Here is a 24,350-nt window from a genome sequence, read left to right as displayed (position 1 = left end):
TAAGGGTACAATGCCAAGAATCATTTAGAAAGATTAGTCTGCCTATCTGCCCAATAGCAGAAAAGAAAACCTCAACCCCTGAGGCAACATATTCATTGTTAGATAATACTGAAGTATTCTATTGATTCACTAATATGATCCACAGTCACATGAAGTGTGACTATGAAAGGACATGGGCTGTGAATGGGTTTCTAAGGCTTTTCAGGAAGTCTTAACTCCTAGATGCAGTCATATAGTACTGTATGAGTAAAATGGGAAGCCTTGTCTAAAAAGAAAAAAATGCATCTGAACACATACTGTTTTGTAAGCCAATGCTGTCCTGTTAAGAAGTTTCCTTCAGTCATAAGCTAGAGCAGACTGTCAGAAGTATTGCGTTTCTTTAGGTGCTCGATTTTCCTGGTACTCAGCTAACCCATCATAACCTGTAACTCCTTGCTGGTTCTGCTGTTCGCGATCGCTTCGCACAGCCTTCTCTATGTTCAGCAGCTATTACTCAAACCAAAAATCCCCAGCACATAGCAAGTAATTGAGATTTCCCAGACAGCTGAATTCCAAGTGGTATCTGGGAACACCGGATAAGAACTCAAAAGGCAAATAAAGCAGCCGCCAGAAGTTTCAACACACAGCAACACTACACGTGGCAACAGAACAGGAACATCACCTGAGCAAAGAGGGCCACAGCAAAGAAAGTACAGAATTTTATATAAACACAGTATCACCCCCTGTAGATTTCATACAGCTGCATGAAATGGAAGAAAAGAGCCACAAGTCTGTACAGTGAATATGGTGTATGTTTTATTCTATTTACAGTACATTTGTTATAAATATAATACATTTCTGGAAAATCTTGAGTAGATTTTTTTTTAAAACAGATCAATTGTTATAGTTACATAATAAAGTAAGTGACAATTTAAATGACAGTCTCATGGTTGTGAAATAGTGCATTCTGTGTTGAGATGAATAACAAGATACTCAAACCGGTTGAAGAAATTATTTTTTTAAACACCTTAGGTGGGACTTGTATGTAAACCTTGAAAGGTCGCCAGTTTCCATCAACATGAAAACTCAAAACAAAATATTAAACTAAAGAACTGAGAAACAAAAAAGGATTTGAGAGACCTTATTGAACTTCACAGTAAGGTTGGGATTTATCATGACTAATGGCTTCAGACAGGAAAAAGCCAGAGAGTTTCTTCCTGAACCATATCCTAATACAGCCACAAATATTAAACACACCATGCTGGAAGTTGTAACAGCAGTCAAGCTGCATTTTTTGACAGGGCATAGGACATACAAATATGTTCAGATCTGAAGTTAAAGAGTATTTTGTGTTATGAATATCTTAATTACCAGAGAAGAAATATATTATAAAAGGATAAACGTATTTTCAGTCCAACGTGCGTTGCATTGAGAAACAAACTGACAAGTTGTCTGAATATTTTGCTATTTTCTTTCCTACACAATCTTTAGTAACAAGTTAGATGTTTGAGGTGCTATTTCCAAAAACTGCAGCAAAATGTCAACCAGCAATATAAGAAAAGAATCCCATTTATTTTGTTTTTTAGTGTGATTTTTTTCAGAAGTGGTCAGATATTATTGATAATAATCAGTGCAGGCATGGAGTTCTGCTGACTCGTTTCAAACAAAGTAACTTGGTCCGCTAGCTTGGCAAATACTCTGGGGGTTCCAAGATTATAGACACCTGTATGAACAAAGCAAGCTTTCAGCTGCAAGCTATAAACCTCCTGGCTTTTTAGTTGAAGCTTGTACTGTGTTTGCCCAAGCCACGTGAAAGATCCATGGATTTCTAATGCTTCTGGGCTGAAAAAGAAGGTAACAGCATTATTTCTCTGCATTTGAAGCATGTATTACCTGTTTACATGATTCCTCCAACCTCAAGTTTTCCCAAGATTTCAGAACACACTGTGTGTCCATCACCAGCCCACTGCAAAGGCATGCTTGTTTATGCTTTCTGAAAACTGAAATAAGTTTTCAGAAGTCAGGAATTGGGAACTTAAGTTACTATTCTGGCAGTCTTGGATGCAGGAGTACCCACTGCCATTTGTCTCTGACATCTTGGAAGTTGCTGAGTCTTTTTGACTGCTTGCCTACAATAATTTCCCTTAAGTCACAGCCTTCCCCAAATGCATTGCGCTTTGTTTGTTTCACACACATCCCTTCTCTTTAACAAATTAAAGTTTTTCTAGCAAGACAAAGCTAGATTTTGAAAGGATAGCAGTTGCAATGATAGGTATAGGCAGAACTGCGCTTAACATTTTATCAAGATACTAAATGCAGCTTCAAAAAAAGGGTTGTCTAAGTGTCCTCCTTCGTACTACATCCACACACACTCTCATCCCCACAAACATATACACACTCTGAGACAGAGTACCTAAGGTACCCTTGGGTATCTTCATGCATCTGTATGTCGACCCATCAGCTAAATTTAAATCTGGATCCTTACTTATTACTGAATACTTTTTACTGTTCTCTGACTCACTCTTAACACTCTATACAACGGCTCTCCCCTTGGCTCAGATGAATCAGTACAAATCTTTAAAGCATTTTTTTGGTTCCTAATATACTGTATACAAAACATGATTTATACATATACATATAATGATGAATTCCAGTGTATTCCCAGCTTTCTACAGAACAGGCACGTAACACACAGTATAGACATAGTAACAAGATCCAAACTGTCAGTTTTAGGAATTCCTGCACAAGGCATTCTTAGGCCTGTCCCAGAAGCTAGAGTTAAATCAGAGGGTACATCACACAGGAGTGGTCAACATGGATGTACATTGCTTTAGAGATATTGCATTAATAAGTTGGGGGGGGGTGTAAGGGTTTGGGGTTTTGTTTGTTTTTAAGAAGTTTCAGGGCACCTGACTACAATATCCTTCCAAAGACATGTATTACAATGCTGTTATAAAATGTGACCATCTTGTGAAAAAACACCAGATCAGTGAAATCTTAACTGATAAATAAAACCAGACTTAAGTCTTCTGTCCTCTATTTCTGAACCTGTGTATTAGGCCCTGGGCTTTTAATTTCTTACTTGCCTGGATGGACTGTTGGCAAGAAGCCAAGGTTCCCCCACAGCTAAGCTTACCTCAGTATCTTCAATCCATTTTCTACAAATTACTTGGTATTTTAAAAATGAAGACCCAACAACATATGTTTAATAAAGCAAGGTTGCCGAAGCTCATATTTCACTAGTTCAAAAGCATTTTCACTTTCCTAGAGATATGCAGAGTTTAACTATTCAAGATTCACAATTCTAGCTCCTGTGTTAGCAATAGTCAGAAAGTAGAATTCGAGCACTGAAGACTCCCATTTGACTGTATGAACTCTCAGCACCTTCCATTCTTTCAAAGAAACCACTGTTGAAAAACAAACTTGTTCTAGATATTCACTACAGTTAAAATGTTACAAGACTCTCCAAAACTAAGAAGCTTTCTCAGAAAAATCTTGTTTTATTAACATTCACATGTTACCTTGTTGTTTTATGCCGCAAGTCAATCATCACATCTACAACAGCCTGGGAACAATTGGAAAGTAGGAGAGTGACAGGTACCAGACAGAGGCTGTGAAGAGAAATAGTTTCATAGTAAAGGAAAGACATCTTACTCTGGATAGTCTTAATTACAGTCTTAAATAGTTAAAATAAATGTCAAGTAATATAAAATTAACATGCAGTTGTCTATTATGCAACTGTCAGTGTACATAGCAATATAATTACTTACATTGACTAGAATTACTTATCATAAAAGCTATTGAGGCAAACAGCATTGGCTCAGTTGAGCCAAAAGAGGTTACCAGCTTCCTTCATCCAGCTGAGAAAGGCTAGCAAAAGCATAAATAATACCTTAGTTTACAAGAAATCTACTGTTACGACAAGAGGCATTTCAGAATGCGATAACATGGTCCAGTATGCTACTCTGAACCTTTTTTTTCGCTGTTTATCACATTTTCTCTACTCTTCCTCTGAACTGCCTTCTGTAGAAGAATTGCTGGCATGTGGCCTCAAGTTTCAGCCAGAACAGTGCCCAAACAGAACAGACAGCACATACACATTCGGTGTTAATTTAAGCCTTTACTCTGAATAAAATTAATACTTAGTTGATACTCTGCTTGTTCACAATTAGTATGATTGTTTTTATAACTAATACTGCAGCAAGAAAGACCCCAAGATATTCACAGCCAGGTACAAACTATCACAGCTCTATGTATGCAATAAGTGATTTGTGTCACTAGAATTCTTTGCCATTTCTTAACAGTTTAAATATCCTAACTTGACTACCAAAAAAAGAACAATTAGCAACTAAACCAAGATATGAACTTGTTACTGGAATAATGCACGCTTTGTAACTGTCATTAAAATATGCCACCTTATAAAATCTAACACTTAAATGTTTTATAAAGAAAGAATCCCATTTTTGGGGGCAATTTATAGTAAGTGAAGTTTTACAGAAAAGTAACAGAGTTCTCAGATAAATCAACTCAAACCTAAATAAGTATCTATGTTTCAAGTCCAACTCATTTCATATCTGGAAATGAATCTAGAGGGATTTGTTCATATCATTTTAGAGAGACTCATGGATTTTACATGCTCCAACTAATTCACTCTAGCAGTCTTTCTGACAGAGGTTAATTCTGATATTCTTCCAGGAGACAAGCCCCAGTGATCTAAACTAATCACCTTTCCTTCTGACATAAATCAGAACCATGCGCAGCTAATCTTGACAAGTCAGATGCTGTAGACATAACAGTTCTTTTGACTTAAAAGTACCTCTTATTTTCTGTCTGGCTTCTTAGAGTACTCACACTGTTTACTCCACCACCAAAAATAAACACAAAGGCAGCAGAGTATTTATTTTTCTTTCAGTAGGTTTGATAACATTACTAGCTAACATTAATACTGAGCAGAGGTATTACAGCCTGTTTCACTACATGAAACTTCCAGTTTACCTATAAAATCCTGAAGTGGTGAGTTTAAGTGTTGAGCAAGATTTCACCCTTGCATACCAGACTTACCTTTTGTATCATAACCCTCATAGCATCTCTCACCAGGATTTTTGTCAAATTAACAATATTTCAAAAGTTTCTAAAGAAAACATTGCACTAACCTTTTTTGATGAAAAGAATGATTGAAAGACTCTGGATAATGAAGACTTGTCTTGATAAGATTAGAAAGCTGCTCTGGTGTTGGTCTTGCAGGTACTGGTGTGTTTTCTGACCGAAAAAACTTTAAGAGAACCGTTTCTGGTAATTCCTGAAACACAAATTCAGAGTGACATTTAAAATATTGACACAAGGTACTGTGCAACGCAACACAAGAAATCCAGTCACAGAAGCTACAATTTTCCATTATGAACTATAACTCCAGGGAAATAAGTCTACAGCATCATGACGCTTACAGTATTTTCCAGTGTGTTTTGCATTTAAGCATGCTAGATAAGAAATTGATATGATTTGCCTGTTACCTTCTTTTGAGACACACTTCACAACTGCTTGTGAAAATACCATCTGTGCAAGTTTCACAAAAGCATGCTATTGTGGCAGTAGTTTGTTAGTGTTTGGTTTTGTTTCTAAGAAAAAGGAACAGCATTTACACAGTTCCCTATTCAGCAGCTGTACCTAAAAAAAAACCTGCCCTGGGAAGTTCCCAGCAGGAAAGCCAATACCCAAGTTTCAAAAACAGATCCAAAGTAAAGCAAACAGTTTATAGGAACATGCTAACAATGACAGAAGGGTTTAACAATGCACAGCATCTTAAAAACTGTATAGCAAGCTCTTGCAGGTATGAAAGTTACCTTTGTCCCCAGCTGAAAGCGCAAGTCAAGCACTGACACACTACTTGGGATTCATCCTAACCCTGTGGGCAGAATCAATCTCTGAAGAAACTAGATGCAACACCAAATGAGGCAATCGGGCTGCACTTGGTCCAGCATTACAGCACTACTGTAACTGTCCAAATCATCTAATCTGTTTTGCGAGCAGGATTTATTCAGGAAGGGCTGCCTTTTAGTATTCCCTTATTAATCTATTCTGCAAAAAGTCCACCTTTGGAAGAAAATAGAATTTGCAGCAATAAGTGTGACTGACTACTAAAAGCGTGTGAAAGAAGATTTAAAAAAGCCACCAGTAAGTCAGTACAGTCTAACAAAGTAATACTCTTTGTTTAAGGGTGATGGATTGTACCTTCTAAGATTAAAAGAAATACTACAGGCAACAAAACCTGACTCAAAATAACAGACACGCTGAGCATTCTGCAATATGTATGAACATCTCAGCCACTGTTTGCCTGCGTTGGTAATACCAGGAAGACATCAAATGTTTTATCAGGCTTGCAATTCTTTCCTCTCGAAAGGAAAAATAGTTTTCTTAAAAAGTAATTTGAGAAGAAAAAAAAAAAAGATATTTCACAGTAACAATGAAATATATTTTAAGCATTGAATGAATCTGGTATTTCCACCCTACCCTATGGGTATCTAACTTGATGAAAATTGATAGCATGAAACACACCAGAGATATTACAGGTTTTCATTTAAATTATCTTTCCCCTCAAATTACAGTCCAAGCAATTAATCAATGCCCTCTTCAACCACATATCAATATCCTACACACTGTAGTTTGCCCTAGAGTCAGTTACCTGTTCCAAGTCCTCCCAATCAGAATTCCCGAGTATTTTTTTAAAACCCTACAAAAGACAAATACGAAGGTTTATCTCTACAAATAGACAAGAACATCATGAAATGCAGCAGGAACATTTACTGGTGAAAGTACCGGAGTGCTGTTAATATTGCAAACATTTAGTTCTAATATTACACCTCTGTTGAAGGACTGGAAAGCAGTAAAATTAACCATTTACCATCACAGAGATAAACCTTAATTCCAGTCAGCTTCTGGGTGTCTCTGTCTCCAAGTTCAGCTGCTCAAAGTCTAGGTTTTTTTGTAATTGTGTACCTAGAACAAAAGCTAAGATATGACATTTAGTACACGATTCTCTTCCCTAATGGCTGAGGAGAGAATTAAGCACTTCCAAATGAAGACGTGCATACAGATCAGGGAGCTACCTAGAGATAGCTAATAAGAAATGCTAAGTTTAAGGATGCATTAAACTCCTGCCCTACTTTGGAGCTTGGAGAATTGGATCAAGGCTACAAAAGAGATGCCCATATCTACTTGAATACCTGCCTTCAAGAATATGCACAAAGCAGATAACAGGCTCAACTCTGCAGGTTATTTACACTTAGAAACAAAGTAAAACAAAACCAAGAATTAAAGAGGTGGTATTTTGTTGCTGAACTCCTAGAATACCAGCCCAAACACAGTATTGCCATTTTAAAGGCAAAACCAAAAGTTCTGATACTTAAAGTCTGCTTGTTGACCCATTACGGTTCCTTGCAAAGCCTCCAAAAGTGCAACAGGCTCCAGTATACAATAAGCACCATATACAAGGCAGCCACAACAATGGTTAAGATGCTCCCTTTAAAAAAAACAAATGGTTAAAGTGTAATTTGAAGATCTCATCCATACAAACTGGCAGAGGTACAGATAAGCTTGACTGAAAGAGCCTTCATCATAAGAAGAGTTTGGAAGAACTGTACACCAGGGGGGTTATTGTTTTAAATTCTATAGCTACATTTTTAAGCTTTTTGGTTTTTGACTAAAAACACACAACAGGCAGTAGCTCCAGAACCACACAACTCCCACAGTTACTTTCTAAGAGCTACACACTGTGCAATTGGTGCTAGGAAAGTTGTTTCTATTTTTAGAAAGCTTTTTGTTGCCCAAAGCTATCTACAAAAGCCAGCTGCAAACAAGTATACTTAAAACTTGATACAAGCTTACTGTTCCAGGTAGAATGATCTCCACATCTTCACTTATTCAGTGGTTACAAAAAAGCCTGGACCTTTAGTGTCTGATGTTTTGGTACTTTGAAATAAAGTTGTACATTATCCCACTTCTGAAATCACTTATGACTCATTCGCATTGGTTTTAGATATCTCCTGCAACTGTACTAAGCTAAAAGTTGGAAAAGTCAAAATGTACACCATTCAAAGCATCTTTTGCATTATCTGATAAATGTAATACACAGGTCCGCCCATAATACGTTCTTTAATCTCTCAGAATGCACTTCCAAATTGAAAAGTTCTTCCTTTCCATCAGATGGATGGAAGTGATGATATCTTTACATGCCGTCATTTTAAAAGGATTTTTCTATGTAATATCAGACAGCTTGAAGTTTTCAATTTCAAAATGAGTCTTCTCAATGACTGGGTCAACGTGCTCTTAAACATACCAGAAAAAATTAAAGACCACAATTTGATTTCCAAGTTGTATGCATATTCAGCACATTTGCCCCATAAATTACAAGTTACACATAGCCAAAAGGATTATTAACATGCTTAGTCAAGTATGAAGGACCAATATGCACAGCATAGCAGAAAGCCTAATCAGGAAACTCTTGAACAAAGCTAAGCATAAGTAAAAGCAGAATATATGAAAGCAACAGAGTAAGAGTGAGACAACGAGATCCTAAGTGATGCGTCTTTCTCTTTCCCATTTTAGTTCAGGAACTCCCATTTCAAAACCACAGTTTTAAGTTGGTTTCCTTCACCATGTAGCTCATTTATATTAATTCTAGTGCCTAACTATAGAAAATACTACAGTGTATGTTCCAGGAACAATATTTTACTAAAACACCAGTAATAATACATTTGAAAGCACAAATACTATCACCAGCTCCACAGTCTATCAAATGGGTAAAGAAGCAGATAGAATTTTTCAGCTATTTGGAATATTTCATTCATGACAACAACGTAAGCCAATCCTCCCAAATCAGTACCATAACTGGTACATTAATTCATACAACAGAGTGAAAAATGTACACTTCTGCTCTTGATGTTTACCCTCAGGAATTTTGCTTTCCCCCACCAAGCTTTTTTAAAGAAAGTCTTAAATCCATTCCAACAACCTGTGTTTGATTCAAGTACCCCTCCCCACGTATTCTGTTAAAACAAAAACAAAACCAAAACTGAACTAGCACAAGATGTTACTTCCAGGAGTTCACTGTTAGGAAAGTTATTTAAACTTTACCCTCTCCTACCTTTCAAAATTCCTACTTCCAACGAAACCATTGCTGTCTTGCTAAGCTGCATATACATTAAGAAGCAGTGTTACCAAAAGTTATCATCTCTGAAGTGCAACACTACCAAAAAAGCCTGCATCCATGCTAAATGCACTTTATGGATTTTACTTTGGGCCAGCACTGGTCTAATCCACAGGGCTGAATGAGCAGCACAGAAGCACACTATGTGCAGTCCTGGAGCACATCTGGATTAATTCTGCCTGAAAGGTATCCACTTTGTGTGTTACAAGACCACTTCACAACAAAAACAGAGGGCTGTACATGGGGACAGTATCTTAAAAAAAAAGTAAGCCTAACACACTCAGACACTTTCTCATCTAGACTTCAGTCAAAATTAAGTTCACACTCACATGCTAATGTGTCTCAGAAGTATGGATGCACTATTTCCAACATGCCGGCATGCCCAAGTGACAAGCCTCTACTAGACTGGCCCAGCCCCACACTACTACTTCCATGCCACCATGTGCTTTTCCTTAGGAATCTTTTGGATTGAATTTACCAGATTAGAAAGACACGGAAGATGGCAACAAGAAATAATAGTGATCAACAGTGCTGATTGAATGGATACTCAGCGTATTTGAAGTTTTTGTCCTATTACTAAGTTAAGGTAGAAAGGTTAAGAACAAGCGACAGTATAGCTGTATTTCAGATGCAATCTTAAGTTGGCTTCAGTTAAAACAACCTGATTGCTGAAAGCAAGTTTCAGATGAGAAACAGAACCCATAGCAGTACTGTCAAAAAGAACATCCATTAGTTACAAATACTCAGCTAATTTTTATTAGTGAGGCTTTTACTATTTGGACTCAAACAGCTACTGCTGACACATCCATTCAGACCTATTCACTTTAGTATTTTGTCATTTATTCTTCACACACTGTTGCTAGCGACTATAACGTATCACTTTGTGGCACTTTTTGTGTTTCTGATTCAAGAATATAAACTATATTTAGCATTTTTCCCCACCTTTAGCAAAAGGCCATTTTTTCAAAAATAAAAGTCAGAGAGGAAAGAGGAAAATAAATGTTTTCCATATTACTCAGTGAGCTTTCTATATGAAACAAAGAAATGCTTTAACAGAGTCAATATTCTTTAAGTGTTCCTTCAGCATACTATGTGTTATGATTCCAAACTTCTAGAACATAAAGATGTAAGTAGCTCACCACATCACCTGGTAAGTCTACTGCGTCCAGTAACCTATGCTCAAAAGCAGTGGCATGGAGTTAAATACAAAAACCACCCTGTAGTGTAAACAAACAAAACCAGTAAGCTTCAAAGCCATAGTTATCATTGTCTTGGTTAGAATGAAAGAAGTTTAGCATTCATAATTCTATTTTGAACAGGCATGGGATGAAAAGGAAGCATATGCATTTGAGCATCCAAGTAAAATTTGCATAGAATTTTACTGTTATTAAAGGCTACATACAGAAGTTCTAGCCAGGAAAAGATTAAGCCTCCTCCAAACCCCACTACTTTGTGTTTTATAGAAACCAGAGGTTTTATCTTGATATTATCAAATACTAGGGCAAGTTACACTACTGTGATACAGGAACAATAGCATCCTGTTGTTTGTTCCACATCCCCGTTGGATGCATTACATGTTCCACACAAAACCAAGCAGAAATAGACACCTGTCCTCGCGTCTCAGTCAGCAGTGTAACATCTTAGCTTAGACATATGATAGAGGTGATTTTATATCAGCGCACCCACCCACCAACCTAACAGCAACTGCTGGAAGAACCTAAGAAACAGAACCGTGCCAATGAATACAGATCCACTGCTCTTCTACTACAGTGCTTTACTGCAACTGTGTTTCCCTGAACAGTTCTAGAAACTGCTATAAATTCAAATTAAATCCTTAAAAACTGACAAAGATTTAGTCTGATATACAACATAGTTGACAAAGTAGCAGAAGCCAACCAGTACATAGAATTTAACCAACATATAAGCAAGTTACCTTGATTTGTTCAACGTATTTCATAGAATCATAGAATGGTTTAGGTTGGAAGGGACCTTAAAGATCATCGAGTTCCGCCCCCCCTGCCACAAACAGGGACACCTCCCACTACACCAGGTTGCTCAAGGCCCCATCCAGCCTGGCCTTGAACACCTCCAGGGATGGGGCCTCAACTTCTCTGGCCAACCTGCTCCAGTGCCTTACAACCATCAAAGTGAAAAATTTCTTCCTGAGGTTTAATCTAAACCTGCGCTCTTCCAGTTTATAGCCATTCCCCCTTGTCCTATCACTACATGCCCTAGCAAAAAGTCCTTCCCCAGCTCTCGTGTAGGCCCCCTTTAGGGGCTGGAAGGCCACAATAAGAGCTCCCCGGAGCCTTCTCTTCTCCAGGCTGAACAGCCCCAACTCTCTCAGCCTCTCCTCACAGGAAAGGCGCTCCAGCCCTCCGATCATCCTCGTGGCCCTCCTCTGGACACGCTCCAGCAGGTCCATGTCCTTCTTATGTTGAGGACTCCACAGCTGGACGCAGTACTCCAGGTGGGGTCTCACGAGAGTGGAGGAGAGAATCACCTCCCTTGACCTGCTGGCCACACTTCTTTTGATGCAGCCCAGGATGCAGTTGGCCTTTTGGGCTGCGATTGCACATTGCTGGCTCATGTTGAGCTTCTCGTCAATCAGCACACCCAGGTCCTTCTCCTCAGGGCTGCTCTCCAGCCATTCCCCACTGAGCCTTTATTTGTGCTTGGGATTACCCCGACCCAGATGTAGGACCTTGCACTTGGCTTTGTTGAACTGCATCAGGTTGGCTTGGGCCCACCTCTCCAGCCTGTCCAGGTCCCTCTGGATGGCATCCCCCCCCTTCAGGGTGTCCACCTCAAACAGCTTGGTATCATCGGCAAACTTGCTGCGGGTACACTCGACCTCACTGCCCACGTCACTGACAAGGATGGACATTTATTTGATGAATTCAGCTAAGATTTGAATCATTTCCCAGAGGGCTAAAAAAAAAAAAAAAAATAAAGAGGGTGCAGAGAGAAGTCTTCTTTGCATTTTCTCCATGTCTGTTGAGAGACTGCTCTTGGTTGCGGATGGCTATATTACCACACACAAAAATTCCTTTGCTGGTTGCAACAGCATGAAGCAGAAGCAGCCCAAGTCAAGAGGAAATTTGCTGAAGAGCAACAAATAAATAGAACACAGAAAGAAATGCAGGGAGCAGACTCTTGCATCCTAGGTGACACCCTGTTCATAATCTGCAAAGAAAACTATTTTTTCAGATCTGAACAGCCCTTTATCATTTAAGAACTGGTAACCAACATGGTAAAAAGCACACCTCTCCATCTCCCTCTGCTGTCTAGACCACAGAAAACAACTAACTTCTATACTGTTAGCACAACACATTCAGGAACAATCGGTAGTTTCCAACCATGTTTATGATTTAGAGAATAAATACAGATTTACAAGTCAAACTATTTGATTGTTACATTGTAAGTCTCGAAACTATATACTGAAAGTGTGAAGTTAGAAGTAACGTGGGGGACTCCCCGCCCACCCACCCCCCCCCAGCTTTTCACTACTCATGTAGCTTTAAGGAAGAGCAAGATAATTCAAAGACAATATGCAATCATTAATAGATTAATTATATGGTTTTCTCTACCTAGCCTCATTTAATCCTATTTGGGGGATTCTTTTAATTCTTAAGCATGGCGTGAACAAAGTAAAAGGCTGCACAGCCTCAAATCCCTTAATTTGTCATACCTCACCTCCCATCTCAAAGGAGTTTATCTACTCTCCTCACAGTACAGAGTGCCAATTAAAAAAAAAAGAAGTAGTACAGGAGGACACGAAATTTCTCAATCCTTAGCAGTTCTGAGACTACAGGCTCTTAAAATACAAGTTAAATCTGGGCTTTGGTTACTATGATGACATAGACTTTACACATTTATTAAAAAAGAACCACCATTATTACTCTTATACCAAATTTCAACTGCATCACAATGTAGATGCATTTTACTTCCAACCAAGGTACAGAATGTTTCAAAGGAAGTATGTTCCTTACACTGAAGAAAGTGAATACGATAATCAATGTAGCATCCACTTGAATGTAGTTGTAATAATCATTGATGAGAAACAGATTATAGACAGAAAATGCTAATATAGTACTATGTATCCCTCAAAACAAATTAAGGGTACAACTGGATCCTCCTTGTTGCTGGTGGTAAGATTCATTTCTTTTAGTTTGAAACTGAATTTGATGCAGACAACTAGATTTTCAGTGCAGTCAAGAAAAAAATGTAAGTTTCTATATCCCTAGCCTGTTCAGTCATTTGGTTTTGTTAGGATGCAGATGTGATTCACTCCTCCTTCTTCTCTTCCCACCCCCTTGCTAGAACCAGACCTCAATGAGATCAGAATTACAAGTCCACAGTGTTTTCTCTCCTAACTTTAGATGTCTACAGTGTGATCTACTGTTCTACATACACCTTAAGAAAGGAAAGATAACACCAGAGTGGGCAGTTGTCATTAGACTAATACAGCCTAGTATTGCTCAGCACAGCTTGAGCCCACACATGCAAAGGCTCTTTTGGGGTTGTTAAGTGAAAAAAATCATCTTCAGATATTAGAATTTAAATTTTCCTGGTTTCCAGTACCAATGAATGCCAGCCAGTTCAGCTCAAACATGTCTCTTTCAATATATTACTGTCTATTTCATAGCACAAAGAACTAAATGGAAAAATCGTCTTAATGACATAAAAATACTTAAACACTTAATGAACCAAAGCCAACTGCATAACTTCAGAGTAATTCACTGGTTACATTATAGCATGATATGTATAGAAACAGACATTTGTCCTATAGTGTTTTCTTGACAAAATTAACGTCTAGTACTAGTTGCTGCAACTTTGAGTAAGAGCTCAGTAAACGCTATATATGATGTTTGCAACATTGGTAAAAACAGAATGAGAATGGCACCAAAGCAAGAAGGAACAGTAGTGTAGTGCTCAGGAGACTAAACAAATACAAGACGCATTTCTTCTTTATTTTGCACATTAGTCTTAACACACAGAAGCTGCATCTAGCATACGAGGTTTTTACAGCAACTTATCTATGGCTTCCATAGTTATTATTGATTCACATACCAGGAGACATCCACCAGTTTCTTACAGATGCTATTTATTTTGAATGATCAAACAGGCTACAAAACTTCCAAATGAAGTAACATGCTATTAATTGATCGATTCCAATGGAGCTTTCAGTATCTTTTTCACTGCTTCGGTGTTTCTGCTTTTCTAGCATTTTATACTAAAGGTCTTCACTTAGAAGTCGTGCATTGTAGTAGAATTTATAAAATTGATTTTGTAACACTCAAAAATAATTCCACCATTCTACTATTAACTTTCTTATGAAATAATCGTTAACTTTGACTTAATACCATGAATAAGCTCCTAGTTCCACCCTGAAATACCACCGAGCAGTTTACTCCAAGAACTGCATAGCAGTACGATTACTTGTATATTGCTTTCCTCATCTTTAAACTGAACCTAGCTGTTTCAATATAGATGACTAATCAAAGTTGAAGTCAGTCAGTCTGAATTATTTAGCAATAACACATCTGATGTTAGACGCTACAAGAGCGCCCAAAGTGATTCCACTTATCTACAAGAAAATACATCAAGTCCATTTTGGGAAACAAGCAATTGTAAAAGACAAGTTCACACTAGATTACCTGCTTCTGAGGAAACGAAAAAGCCTCCTTCCCAACTGTATTAAGGGCAACATGATGCTGGCCCTCCAAAATGAGCTGCTTGTTGTCTTCCACAACATATGCCTACCAAATATAATACAAAGACATTAGCAGACCAGAAACTATCAGAAGCTGCATAATACAGAACTACTGACTTTCCCCCCAATGTAAGTGAAAGATGTTGTACTGTGTAAAACTTGAAGGCTAGCACGACATATTTATTTTATGTGTATGCTTTTGATTTTGCAAGCACAGACAACTGAAGTTTAGACTGCCCATTTGCACTATTTAATATTTGCAGTCTGGTAAATGAGATCCTCTTCTTCAAAGCAGACTGGGTCAATCACAGTTCTATGAAAAAAGCAAGCATTAACAAGTCTCTTGGTTGAAGATTTCAGAATTTTCTCTTTCAAGAGGAGACCTTATAAGAACTGGGTGCATCCACAATAATGCAAAACCACTCATGCACACTTATTACAGTAACAGCTATTAAGACTGTCTTTGCTTCTTGACACTGTTTTAGTTCATTTAACTGTTTTCAGAAAAATATTCATCCATAAATTTTGTATGAGTACTCTTGAAAGTTCAGGATGCCATATTAGATTATTTTCTATCAGTCATATTTCATGGCCAAATTACCACAAAGGCCACAATCATACATACCTTCCACAGTACAACAATGTTCAAATCAACTTCACTGCATCTTTGTATCAATCTGACTGTTTCATCAAATGATTGCTTCACAGCCCTTTGAGATGCATGAGTATGAGATTGCACATGAGTTCTTTTAAATTCAGAGGATAGGCTTTGAAAAAAAAAGTCTGCACAAGGACTGGCTGAACTTATTATCTGCAAGAAAAAAAAGCAAGAAAGAGTGCTCTTAAAACAGGACGCAAGCTGACACAAGTTACTCTAACAAAGCTCATCGTTGTAGTATTTCCGTTACATTATCTTGCTTTGCTTCCCTTTGCAGACCTACAGGATGCCACAAGTCTGTTTCCATCCTTGCCCTGTCAAAGATCAGCCCTGCCTAGTGAGCTGTATAAGGTAACATAGAGAAACAGAGCTATAGATTATTGGCCTAAAACTACAAATACCTAACTTGGAAATAAGGGCTTTCATTATTACCAGCAGACAGCCTACTATGACATATCAAGCGTAGTGTAGAGAGCTGAAGTGTCCAACTAACTCACAAACTAAATCACATGCAAGTCATTATTGCTTTTTAATATCTTCCTCAGGTTAGCTAGAATTATCAAAGTTAAGAGCATACATTTTGCTAGCAATAGCAAAGATAATAGATTGCACAGCACATTCCCCATGTATAAGCAGCACAGCCAGAAGTACTGTGCTGAGCTTTTCCAACACCAAAAGCTTGATAAGGAAGCAGTGGTTTTAACACTGACAGCAATGATTACTTATCCTGCCATCACCAAGTTCAGAACTTTAGCTTCCTAACCCCTCCTTTTCAAAAACGTTAGCCTTTCCAGAATATGCTGTTGCAGAGCTGCTAATTGTTGCATTAGCAACACGTACCCAGGGAGATAACAATCTGCTTTTGGAGTAACTGTCTAAAAGGTGAGCCCCCTTCCCATCCCCCCCCATTAAAGAACATTTTCTTACAAGAAAGCTGAAGTTCACGCAGCTTATCTGACTTTAAAAATGTAAAGAAGGATCATCTACCTCAGATTTTTAGTCCTAACTTCAATTTATATGCCTACAAAATTAAATTGCAGTGAGTGGGTTTTCTTTGGCTTTTAAAAGCTGGATACATACATGGAAAATGTACACTCAGCATTAAATAAGCAACCTGACATCCAGCTAACAAAATCCACAATGATAATGCAGATTTTTGATCTGATGCAAATGGCCTACTTTCCTCAAGTTTTGAAAAAGCATTCACTCTATCAAGATCATTGGCTAAAAGGAATCTTCTTCAAACAATACCTGTATGCTTAAAAAGATTAAAAAAGCATGGTAGTTTAGAATCTTAATTTTTTAAGAAAAAAAAAAATCAAAGAAACAGACTCCTTGAACTGACTGCAACCTACATTAGTAGTTTTGACACTTTGGTACTTACATCCATCAGAAGTTTCAGAATATTTTTAGAACAAACTATAATTAGAGTTGAACTTATCTTAGTAAAAATATATTTAAGAAAAAACAATAGAACAAGAATCTGACATCCACAGATCTCTACCAGAAAATTACAGAACTGGGAAATATTCAATAGAACCGCCCTGAAGAGTTGGAAAGGAAGGGAAAACATTAATAAAGTTAGCATCCCAGTGTGCTCCCAAAGTAGTTCAGCTGTGGAGTTAAAATTCCAGGCTATCCACTAGCCAATGCTACCTTCTCCTTGTAAAAAAGGGAGTTGACCTAGAAGACCAATAGCTTTTGCCATGCAAAACTCAGCTTCCCAACTATGAAAGGACTGTTCCCATTTTTAAATTTTAAAAAGGCTTTCACTGGGATACCTGCACATGACAAAGTATGCAGTTGCACCATTTCACCTACCTGTTCATTTCCAAAGACAATGTCTGCAAATGTGTAATTTTCTGAGGGATAAAAAGAGAAGGCATTGTTTCAGCATCATGAGAAGTTACAACTTCAGCATACAGCATCCAAATAGTGTTTTCTTCAAAGTTACCCCGTTCAGGAGAGAACTTACCTTCTGAGTTTTTGCATCTTACTGCTTTAAAACATAACTTTGCTCTCTCTCTGCTAGCAAGTTTAGTATCTGAAAGAAAAAGGTTGCAAGATTTTTTCCCCCTCTCAACATAATCAGAGTCCCTCCTCACTAGCCAAAAGTCAGCCTTTAAAGTTCACAAAAAAAACCACAAACAAACCCCATACACTGATGATACTCAAGAAGCATAACTAATCAAGCAGAGCAACTTCATGATCCCAAAGATGATGCATTTTCTGTGACTGTATGGTAATAAAAAAGATGCACCTTCTGCTGACCCCTTCCATCTACTTCCAGAGCAGGAAGTGAGCCATCATGCATAAAGGAGATACAGAGAAAGAAGGAAGGAACAGAAGACAAAAGATTCAGTTTATCCAACTAGTTCACCCTCAATATTAAGACAAGAGAAGTACATGCCTAGAGTAATTTTTATGTATATTAAGTGTCAGCATGCCAGTAATAACAACACTTGTTAGTTACAGTAACAGCACCTTTTTTCCCCAGCATAGTTAGCCTTTTGAAAAATTAGCAGCTTGTAATAGCTAAGGCAGGATACAGCACCAGCAATTCTGCTATGTTTCCAATAACTAGAGAGCACTTGTCAGATATTCTGTCGATCAGTTAAATTTAACACTGCTATAAATAAGTTTCAGTGTTCCTTTACTTTTAGTTATTTCTTGTGAGGTAAGTTATTGGCCAACCCAGACATGAATTCCTCTACCTCACAGAGCTATTTATCTATACATTAAGCCCATTTTTAAAATTAACAAAGTCTGAAAGTTACCTGTAAATATACTTTTCTTGAAACACTAACAAAAGAAGGGCTGTAGTATGTTTGAAATGGACAAAGTTTTTATAAGTTAATTATTCTGAAAGCCAAATTCAGCTCCTTGTAAAATTCTTTTAACTGTTCTTGTCAAGTAGAAGTTAGACTAGACATCCTGTCAGTGATAAAGATACACACCTTTGTCTTCAGAGATGTTAACAGATTTTTGAAGCTTCCAGTGCTTGCTATTACTTGAAACTTGTACTATATGAAATTCTTTAACACCAGTCTCACTCTAAGGAAGAAACAAAAGTTATGTCAAGTAAGACCTGTCACAATTGTGACATGCTACATTGCATGGTAAGTGTTCATTGCAATGTGGCAGTGTTAGAATTTTAATTTAACTCATTATTCACACCATCCATAATACAATACTAAGGAGAGGTAAAAAGAGATTTAAGACCCATTGTAGGGTAAAAGTCCCAGCTCACAGCAACTTCCAATTCCAGTAAACAAATTCACACAAAGAGGAAACAAAGATACCCCAGAAAAAAATACACACAAGCTAGTGGTTTAGATTAAGGGGACTATAATAAAACTTAGGCTTTTAACTCCAATGCAGAACACTGTCCACAAGGCCACTTAGTTTCTAAGACTACTTTAAGAACATTGCTAGGTGATAAATTCAAGGGGTTTGTTGTTTTGTTTTTTGGGTTTGTTTTTTTTTAACATATATACAACATGAAAAGTAGCTTTTGGGGTTGGTTTCCTTTCTTGGAAGTTAAGGTGGTAGTGGAAAATTAAGTTTCACACAATGTTATATGTTAACTTGTAAGTACTTTATGAAACATTCCTTCCTCCTCAAAGAAGGAGTGCACAATATTCACTTCCGTAGCTGAAGACAAAAAATAGATCGTACACACCTTTAAAAAAAATGACAAAGCAGCTCAGTGATTCCACTACCATCTAAGTGTCTAGGAATTCTACAAACAGAGGATTCAATTACCTTGCTTTGTGGTTGAAAAAGTGGGAACAGCTTTACCAAAAAGTGAGTAAATCTAAATCAGCATGGTATGAAAAACTGAAATATTTCAGTATGCTTTGCTAAGTCAACAGATCACAACAGACATCTGTATTTGGATTGTATTTGCAAGAATGTCTTTTAGAGTTTGGTAATAAATCTAAACACAGAAGCTTCCTTCAACTTGGAGCTTAAATTTTGACTTCACATTACCACTAATTCTACCAGTGTTTTCACTGAAAGGTTGCAGGGGGCACAGGTGGTCTCATTCAGAACTACCTTGAAAGTTGTGATCACCAACAACATTCATGAATTTGGAATAAATCCTCCTAAAAAGAAAAAAAGACTCTGACCTACAGTACTGGAACTTGCTTAGGAAAGACACAGTTACAGCAGACTTCAAGAGAGCTTTGATACAACTTAATGTCAGTACTCTCTTTTCAAAAGTAACTGGAATGATTAAATATGGAAGGTTTACTTGGTGTTTGCAAAATAGTTGCAAAAAAACTTGGCATGTAAGTCTTGGTTCTACTGGTGACACACATCTGCTGATATTTAGAGCAGTATTATTATTAAAAATAAAAACTTACAGTATTGATATTTTCTACATCCACAAACACCAACATATTGCCCCCTCTGCCTTCTTCATCTTCAAGCGCGTTACTTCTGCAGACAGTAGCTCGAATATGCAGAGACCGGCTAGTACAAATAACTGCAGTGTGCCTTAATACTCTATGACTAGGAAGGAGGGGAAGAAAAAAGAAAAAAAAAGAAAAAAAGAGACATTCTGAACAACCAGGACTGCTGTCCAGAACCTGTTATCAAGAAGTTTAGTTTTTATGTTTGCCATCAATACTAAGCCCATTAGACAATTTGTTCCTTTTAACCACCAAAGAGACACTTTTTCTTTCATTATAATACAATCACTAAACACATTTTAATTAAGAACAAAATCTTTTGTTCAAAGTAGACAAGATTTGGGTTTATAACATGCAGAAACAAATTAAGTAATGAATGTTTCCCCCCGTGCCTCAAAGATGTGCTTCCAGAGAAATTAAATATGAAAAGCTTGTATTAACAGCAATCCATTGGTCCTCCTTCTACTAAATTATTTTAATAATTGCCACTTTGATGGAAGCAGTGTAGGCTATGTAATTTCATATGGAAATTAGATCATAGTAGAAAAAAATTATTACTTAGAATAGGAGATAACAGGCCACTTACATCATCACAGCAGCTGAGAGAAATTCAGTAAGATTTACACTTCTGCTTACAACATTTATAATGTGTCTAATAAGTATGACAGAAAAAGTAGGTAAAAAACTTACCACATTTTTGAGTGTCTTTTAATACTTTCATAGTAAAACAAAAAGTTAATTTCATGAACACCTTCCTCGTCTGGTCCCCGTAACCACATTGGCAGCTGAACTGAAGCCCCAGGAAGAAGAACAGCATCAGGAAGTGGGACATGTATTACTTCAGACTGACCTCCTGTGCCAACCCCAAAGTCTACAGAAGAAGCTGAAGATAGCAGTGCTGTACGCACAGAGGTAGGATCCGTCACAACAGTCTTGTAAGCACTACAGTTTTCAGAAGCTGAAGGACTTAGTGGTGTTAGAACAGCAGTATTTCCACCAAAAGTAAAGAATTCTGGGTGCTTGGACACAACCTTCAGTGCGGTAAGAGGACACTTGCTTACGTTCACAAATTCTACATATGCTTTTCTGATTTCTCCACAGAGAAGCCCTGTAGGGAAATTTATAAAGAACACCTGTATGGGAGAGAACAGGAGAAAAGAAAAACCTAAACATTGAGCCATGTCACAAACAGGCATGAAAATAACAATTAACATAGTTAAACTATATTGCTCTCTACAGCTTCCTGAGGAGGGGAAGTGGAGAAGGTGATGTGATCTCTTCTCCTTGGGATCCAGTGATAGGACACATGGGAATGGTTCAAAGCTGCACCAGGGCAGGTTTAGACTGGACATTAGGAAGCATTTCTTTACCAAGAGGGTGGTCAAACACTGGAACGGGCTTCCTAGAGTGGCGCTCAATGCCCCAACCCTGTGTCCGTGTTTAAGAGGCATTTGGACAATGCCCTTAATAACATGCTTTAACTTTTGGTCAGCCATGAAGTAAGCAAGCAGTTGGACTAGATGATCATTATAGGTCCCTTCCAACTGAAATAGTCTATTCTATTGAGTGTTGTCATTAACCAGTTAGACCATTTTAATAACCCTAGTAAAGAAAACCACTGTGTTGTAATTAACCAACTTGAACTATTCTAGATGAATAGCAAGCAAAAGGTGTGGGGTGGAGCTTCTTTGCCTGTTTGTCTCACCTTGAAATTTGGCTACAAAAGCTGTTGCCAACTAAAATTCTAAATGGAACATAAAAATTTCAGAAGGATATTAGTTTGAGGGCTTCAAGTTTCACTTGAAAAAAAATCCACATAAGTTTGGCACTGACAGATCAGAAACTAACTGGAAAGATTTAGGCATTAACAAAGTCTAAGACTTCATTGTTAGAATTACATTTATAAGCTCTGGATTCAGTTATTTGCTCAAAACTGCCAAGAGAAAGTAGCTACATACCTCCAACAAAGGCATTTCTTCTGTAATAATGGGATCTAAACGCCGATCAGGTCCATATTTAATAGATGTTTTTTCTTCTTTTGTGTTATTAAGTCGAGGCCCTTGTATTTCTAAATCTTGTCGTCCTCGTACAGATAACCCATTGGAGACAAACTTTCCTGAAACAATTTTTAAAAAGGGCGATTTTTTTTTTAAAGTAATTCCTAACTTTTTTCTGCTAAGTGATCCAAAGCTCCCTGCCCAATCTCAAAAATCACTCTGATTGTTCTGTTATTGGGCAAATGAAGTGTTCATTGATTAAGCAGCATCACTGACAAAGAACTATTTAAAGCTTACTGTCACACAACACTATTATTGCAAGTTGAGACAGGCAGTTATCCATTGTTGTGGGCTTACTCTGCCCTTTAACAGTTTGACTACAATGGGGAGGGAGGGGCAGAGCATGAAGGTGATGTATTTACTTCCTTACCCAATTTCTGCCAAGCTGCAAGAAGAAAGTTACCCAAAACATTTTTATTTCCTTCAAAGATAGGCCACCACTCTTCAAATGTTTTTTATTCCAAAGGTTTCCAGTTTGTAGATAGCTAACCAAGCTTCATTATTTCTTTTGGACACTTTCGAACATACGCTTTTTCCCCATTTCCCCTAATAAGTACGTTTTCCTTGTGAGAGACAGTCTCAGATGAAAGACTCAGCAAAACAGACCAAGTAACATGCAATTAATAAGTCATTTATATGTTAATATAAAGGAAAGAGAACCAAAATAAGTCAAGATGCTAAAAAAGTAATTACATCAGCCAAATTTAAATTTAGGAATCTATGCAGAGAACCACACTTGAAAAAAAAAAAAGCTGAAAGCTAACAAAGCAAAGAGCCAGAAGAAAATTGAATGGCAAAGGAGTCAATGAAAGTCATTATAGATTCAACATGGTATAGAAGGAATCTTTAAATTCTGATCTTAATGGTTTCAGAATTTCTAGATTTAAACAGAGTAATAAGTATGGGTTTGGTAGAGGTTACTTCCTTTCTCATGGGATTCCTACCAGTGCCAATTCCTTCTTTTCCTGTTCCAATTGTTTCTACACCCTTACCTGAAGGAAGGCCTTGCATCATGATATTCAAACATTAGAATTTAGTTCTACTCTGTAGAAGCCATGCCTCTCCCTTCCAGGGACACACAACTTAATGGAATAACACACTTACCTGTCTGTAATCCAATAGAAGGATCTATCCCATCTAGTGTCACAGCACCCTGAACAGTGCCAAGATTATAAACGACTCCCAGAATATGTAGCTCCCCTGTTTGATGGGGAAAGAGCTTTAGTCTTGCCTGTGGAGATATGTTAAATTTTTGTTGTTGTTGCTACTAGAAAAAAATATTATTACATTTAAATGTCCAATTGCTAAAGACACAGCTGTATTTACTTTATAGTTGTCTCAGATGTAACTGCATACAATTACTATAGGTCATTTACTGGATTCAAAGTTCCACATATATACAGAATTTAGCAAACCAATCCGCAGCTAAGAGGTGCCTGTTATATTAGGAAAGAATCCTAAATTTTAACAAAAATTAACATTAACAGAGGCAGAATCACAGAAGAGTTGAACTTGAACGAGATGACTTCCAGAGGTCCTTTCCAACTCGCCTGCTCAACTAGGGCCACCTACAGCCAGCTGCCGAGGACCACTTTCAAATGTTTTTTGCTATGTCCAAGGATGCAGACTCCACAATCTCTCTCAGTAACCTGCGCCCAGTGCTCAGTCACCATCCCAGTAATAAAAAAAAAAAAGTGTTTCCTGATGTTCAGATGGAGCCTCTTGTGTTTCAGTTTGTGCCCGCTACCTCTTGCCCTGCCACATCCTCCCTTCAGATATTTATACACACTGATGAGATTCAGAAGTTCCAGTACTTCGTGTCAGTAATGTTGTCTGCAAGTTTAGCATTAAGTTCAGATCATAACAAGTCCGAACTCCACCCTACAGTTCAATACTGAAAAGACTAGTTTTAATTTAAAGTACAGTACTTACCACTTTTGTCTCCTCACTATTAATTAAAAATTCTGCTATTGCTTCAGTTCCTATCATATCATTTTCACACGTTCCCTGAAAAGAAGAAAACAGCTTTTCAGATACTATTACTCCTAGGCAGAAAGGCTGCCATAAATATTACTTCCCACACCTTTCCTAAAGTGCTCAATTAGAGAAAAAAAAAGCATACAAGTTTCAAACTGCAGGCAGTTAGGACCAGCAAGTGTTGCACGCCCAGCTTCTCAGGCTTTCTGAATTAAAGAAGCAGCTTGAGAGCTCAGTAAACATTTACTTAAGCAACAAATTTAAGATTTATTACTATAAATTGGAACCATTCCCAATCAATTTCACTGATACTTGCAGAAGTATTTATTATATCATTAAAGTA

The 24,350-nt window shown here is 37.6% G+C and overlaps 1 protein-coding gene across 1 annotated transcript in view; it reads right to left on the bottom strand.

Annotated features, from left to right (window-relative positions):
• Nucleotides 1-773: 773 nt before the first annotated feature.
• Nucleotides 774-24,350, bottom strand: part of TRAPPC8 (trafficking protein particle complex 8) — a 49,750-nt gene continuing 26,173 nt past the window's right edge. The window contains exons 17-30 of the mRNA XM_009885981.1: nucleotides 23,963-24,037; nucleotides 23,135-23,261; nucleotides 21,932-22,089; nucleotides 20,664-21,106; nucleotides 19,926-20,073; nucleotides 18,513-18,609; nucleotides 17,531-17,599; nucleotides 17,377-17,417; nucleotides 15,523-15,708; nucleotides 14,842-14,943; nucleotides 6,659-6,706; nucleotides 5,133-5,278; nucleotides 3,501-3,590; nucleotides 774-1,821 (exon numbers count right to left, since the gene is read on the bottom strand). Coding sequence (XP_009884283.1) covers nucleotides 1,587-1,821; nucleotides 3,501-3,590; nucleotides 5,133-5,278; nucleotides 6,659-6,706; nucleotides 14,842-14,943; nucleotides 15,523-15,708; nucleotides 17,377-17,417; nucleotides 17,531-17,599; nucleotides 18,513-18,609; nucleotides 19,926-20,073; nucleotides 20,664-21,106; nucleotides 21,932-22,089; nucleotides 23,135-23,261; nucleotides 23,963-24,037 — 1,965 coding nt within the window. The 3' untranslated portion in view covers nucleotides 774-1,586. The remainder of the gene's footprint in view (nucleotides 1,822-3,500; nucleotides 3,591-5,132; nucleotides 5,279-6,658; nucleotides 6,707-14,841; nucleotides 14,944-15,522; nucleotides 15,709-17,376; nucleotides 17,418-17,530; nucleotides 17,600-18,512; nucleotides 18,610-19,925; nucleotides 20,074-20,663; nucleotides 21,107-21,931; nucleotides 22,090-23,134; nucleotides 23,262-23,962; nucleotides 24,038-24,350) is intronic.

The sequence above is a fragment of the Charadrius vociferus genome, unplaced genomic scaffold (assembly GCF_000708025.1).
Source record: "Charadrius vociferus isolate BGI_N301 unplaced genomic scaffold, ASM70802v2 scaffold75, whole genome shotgun sequence".
In the NCBI taxonomy this organism is placed as follows: Eukaryota; Metazoa; Chordata; class Aves; order Charadriiformes; family Charadriidae; genus Charadrius; species Charadrius vociferus.
This window is presented reverse-complemented; position numbering and strand designations above follow the sequence as displayed.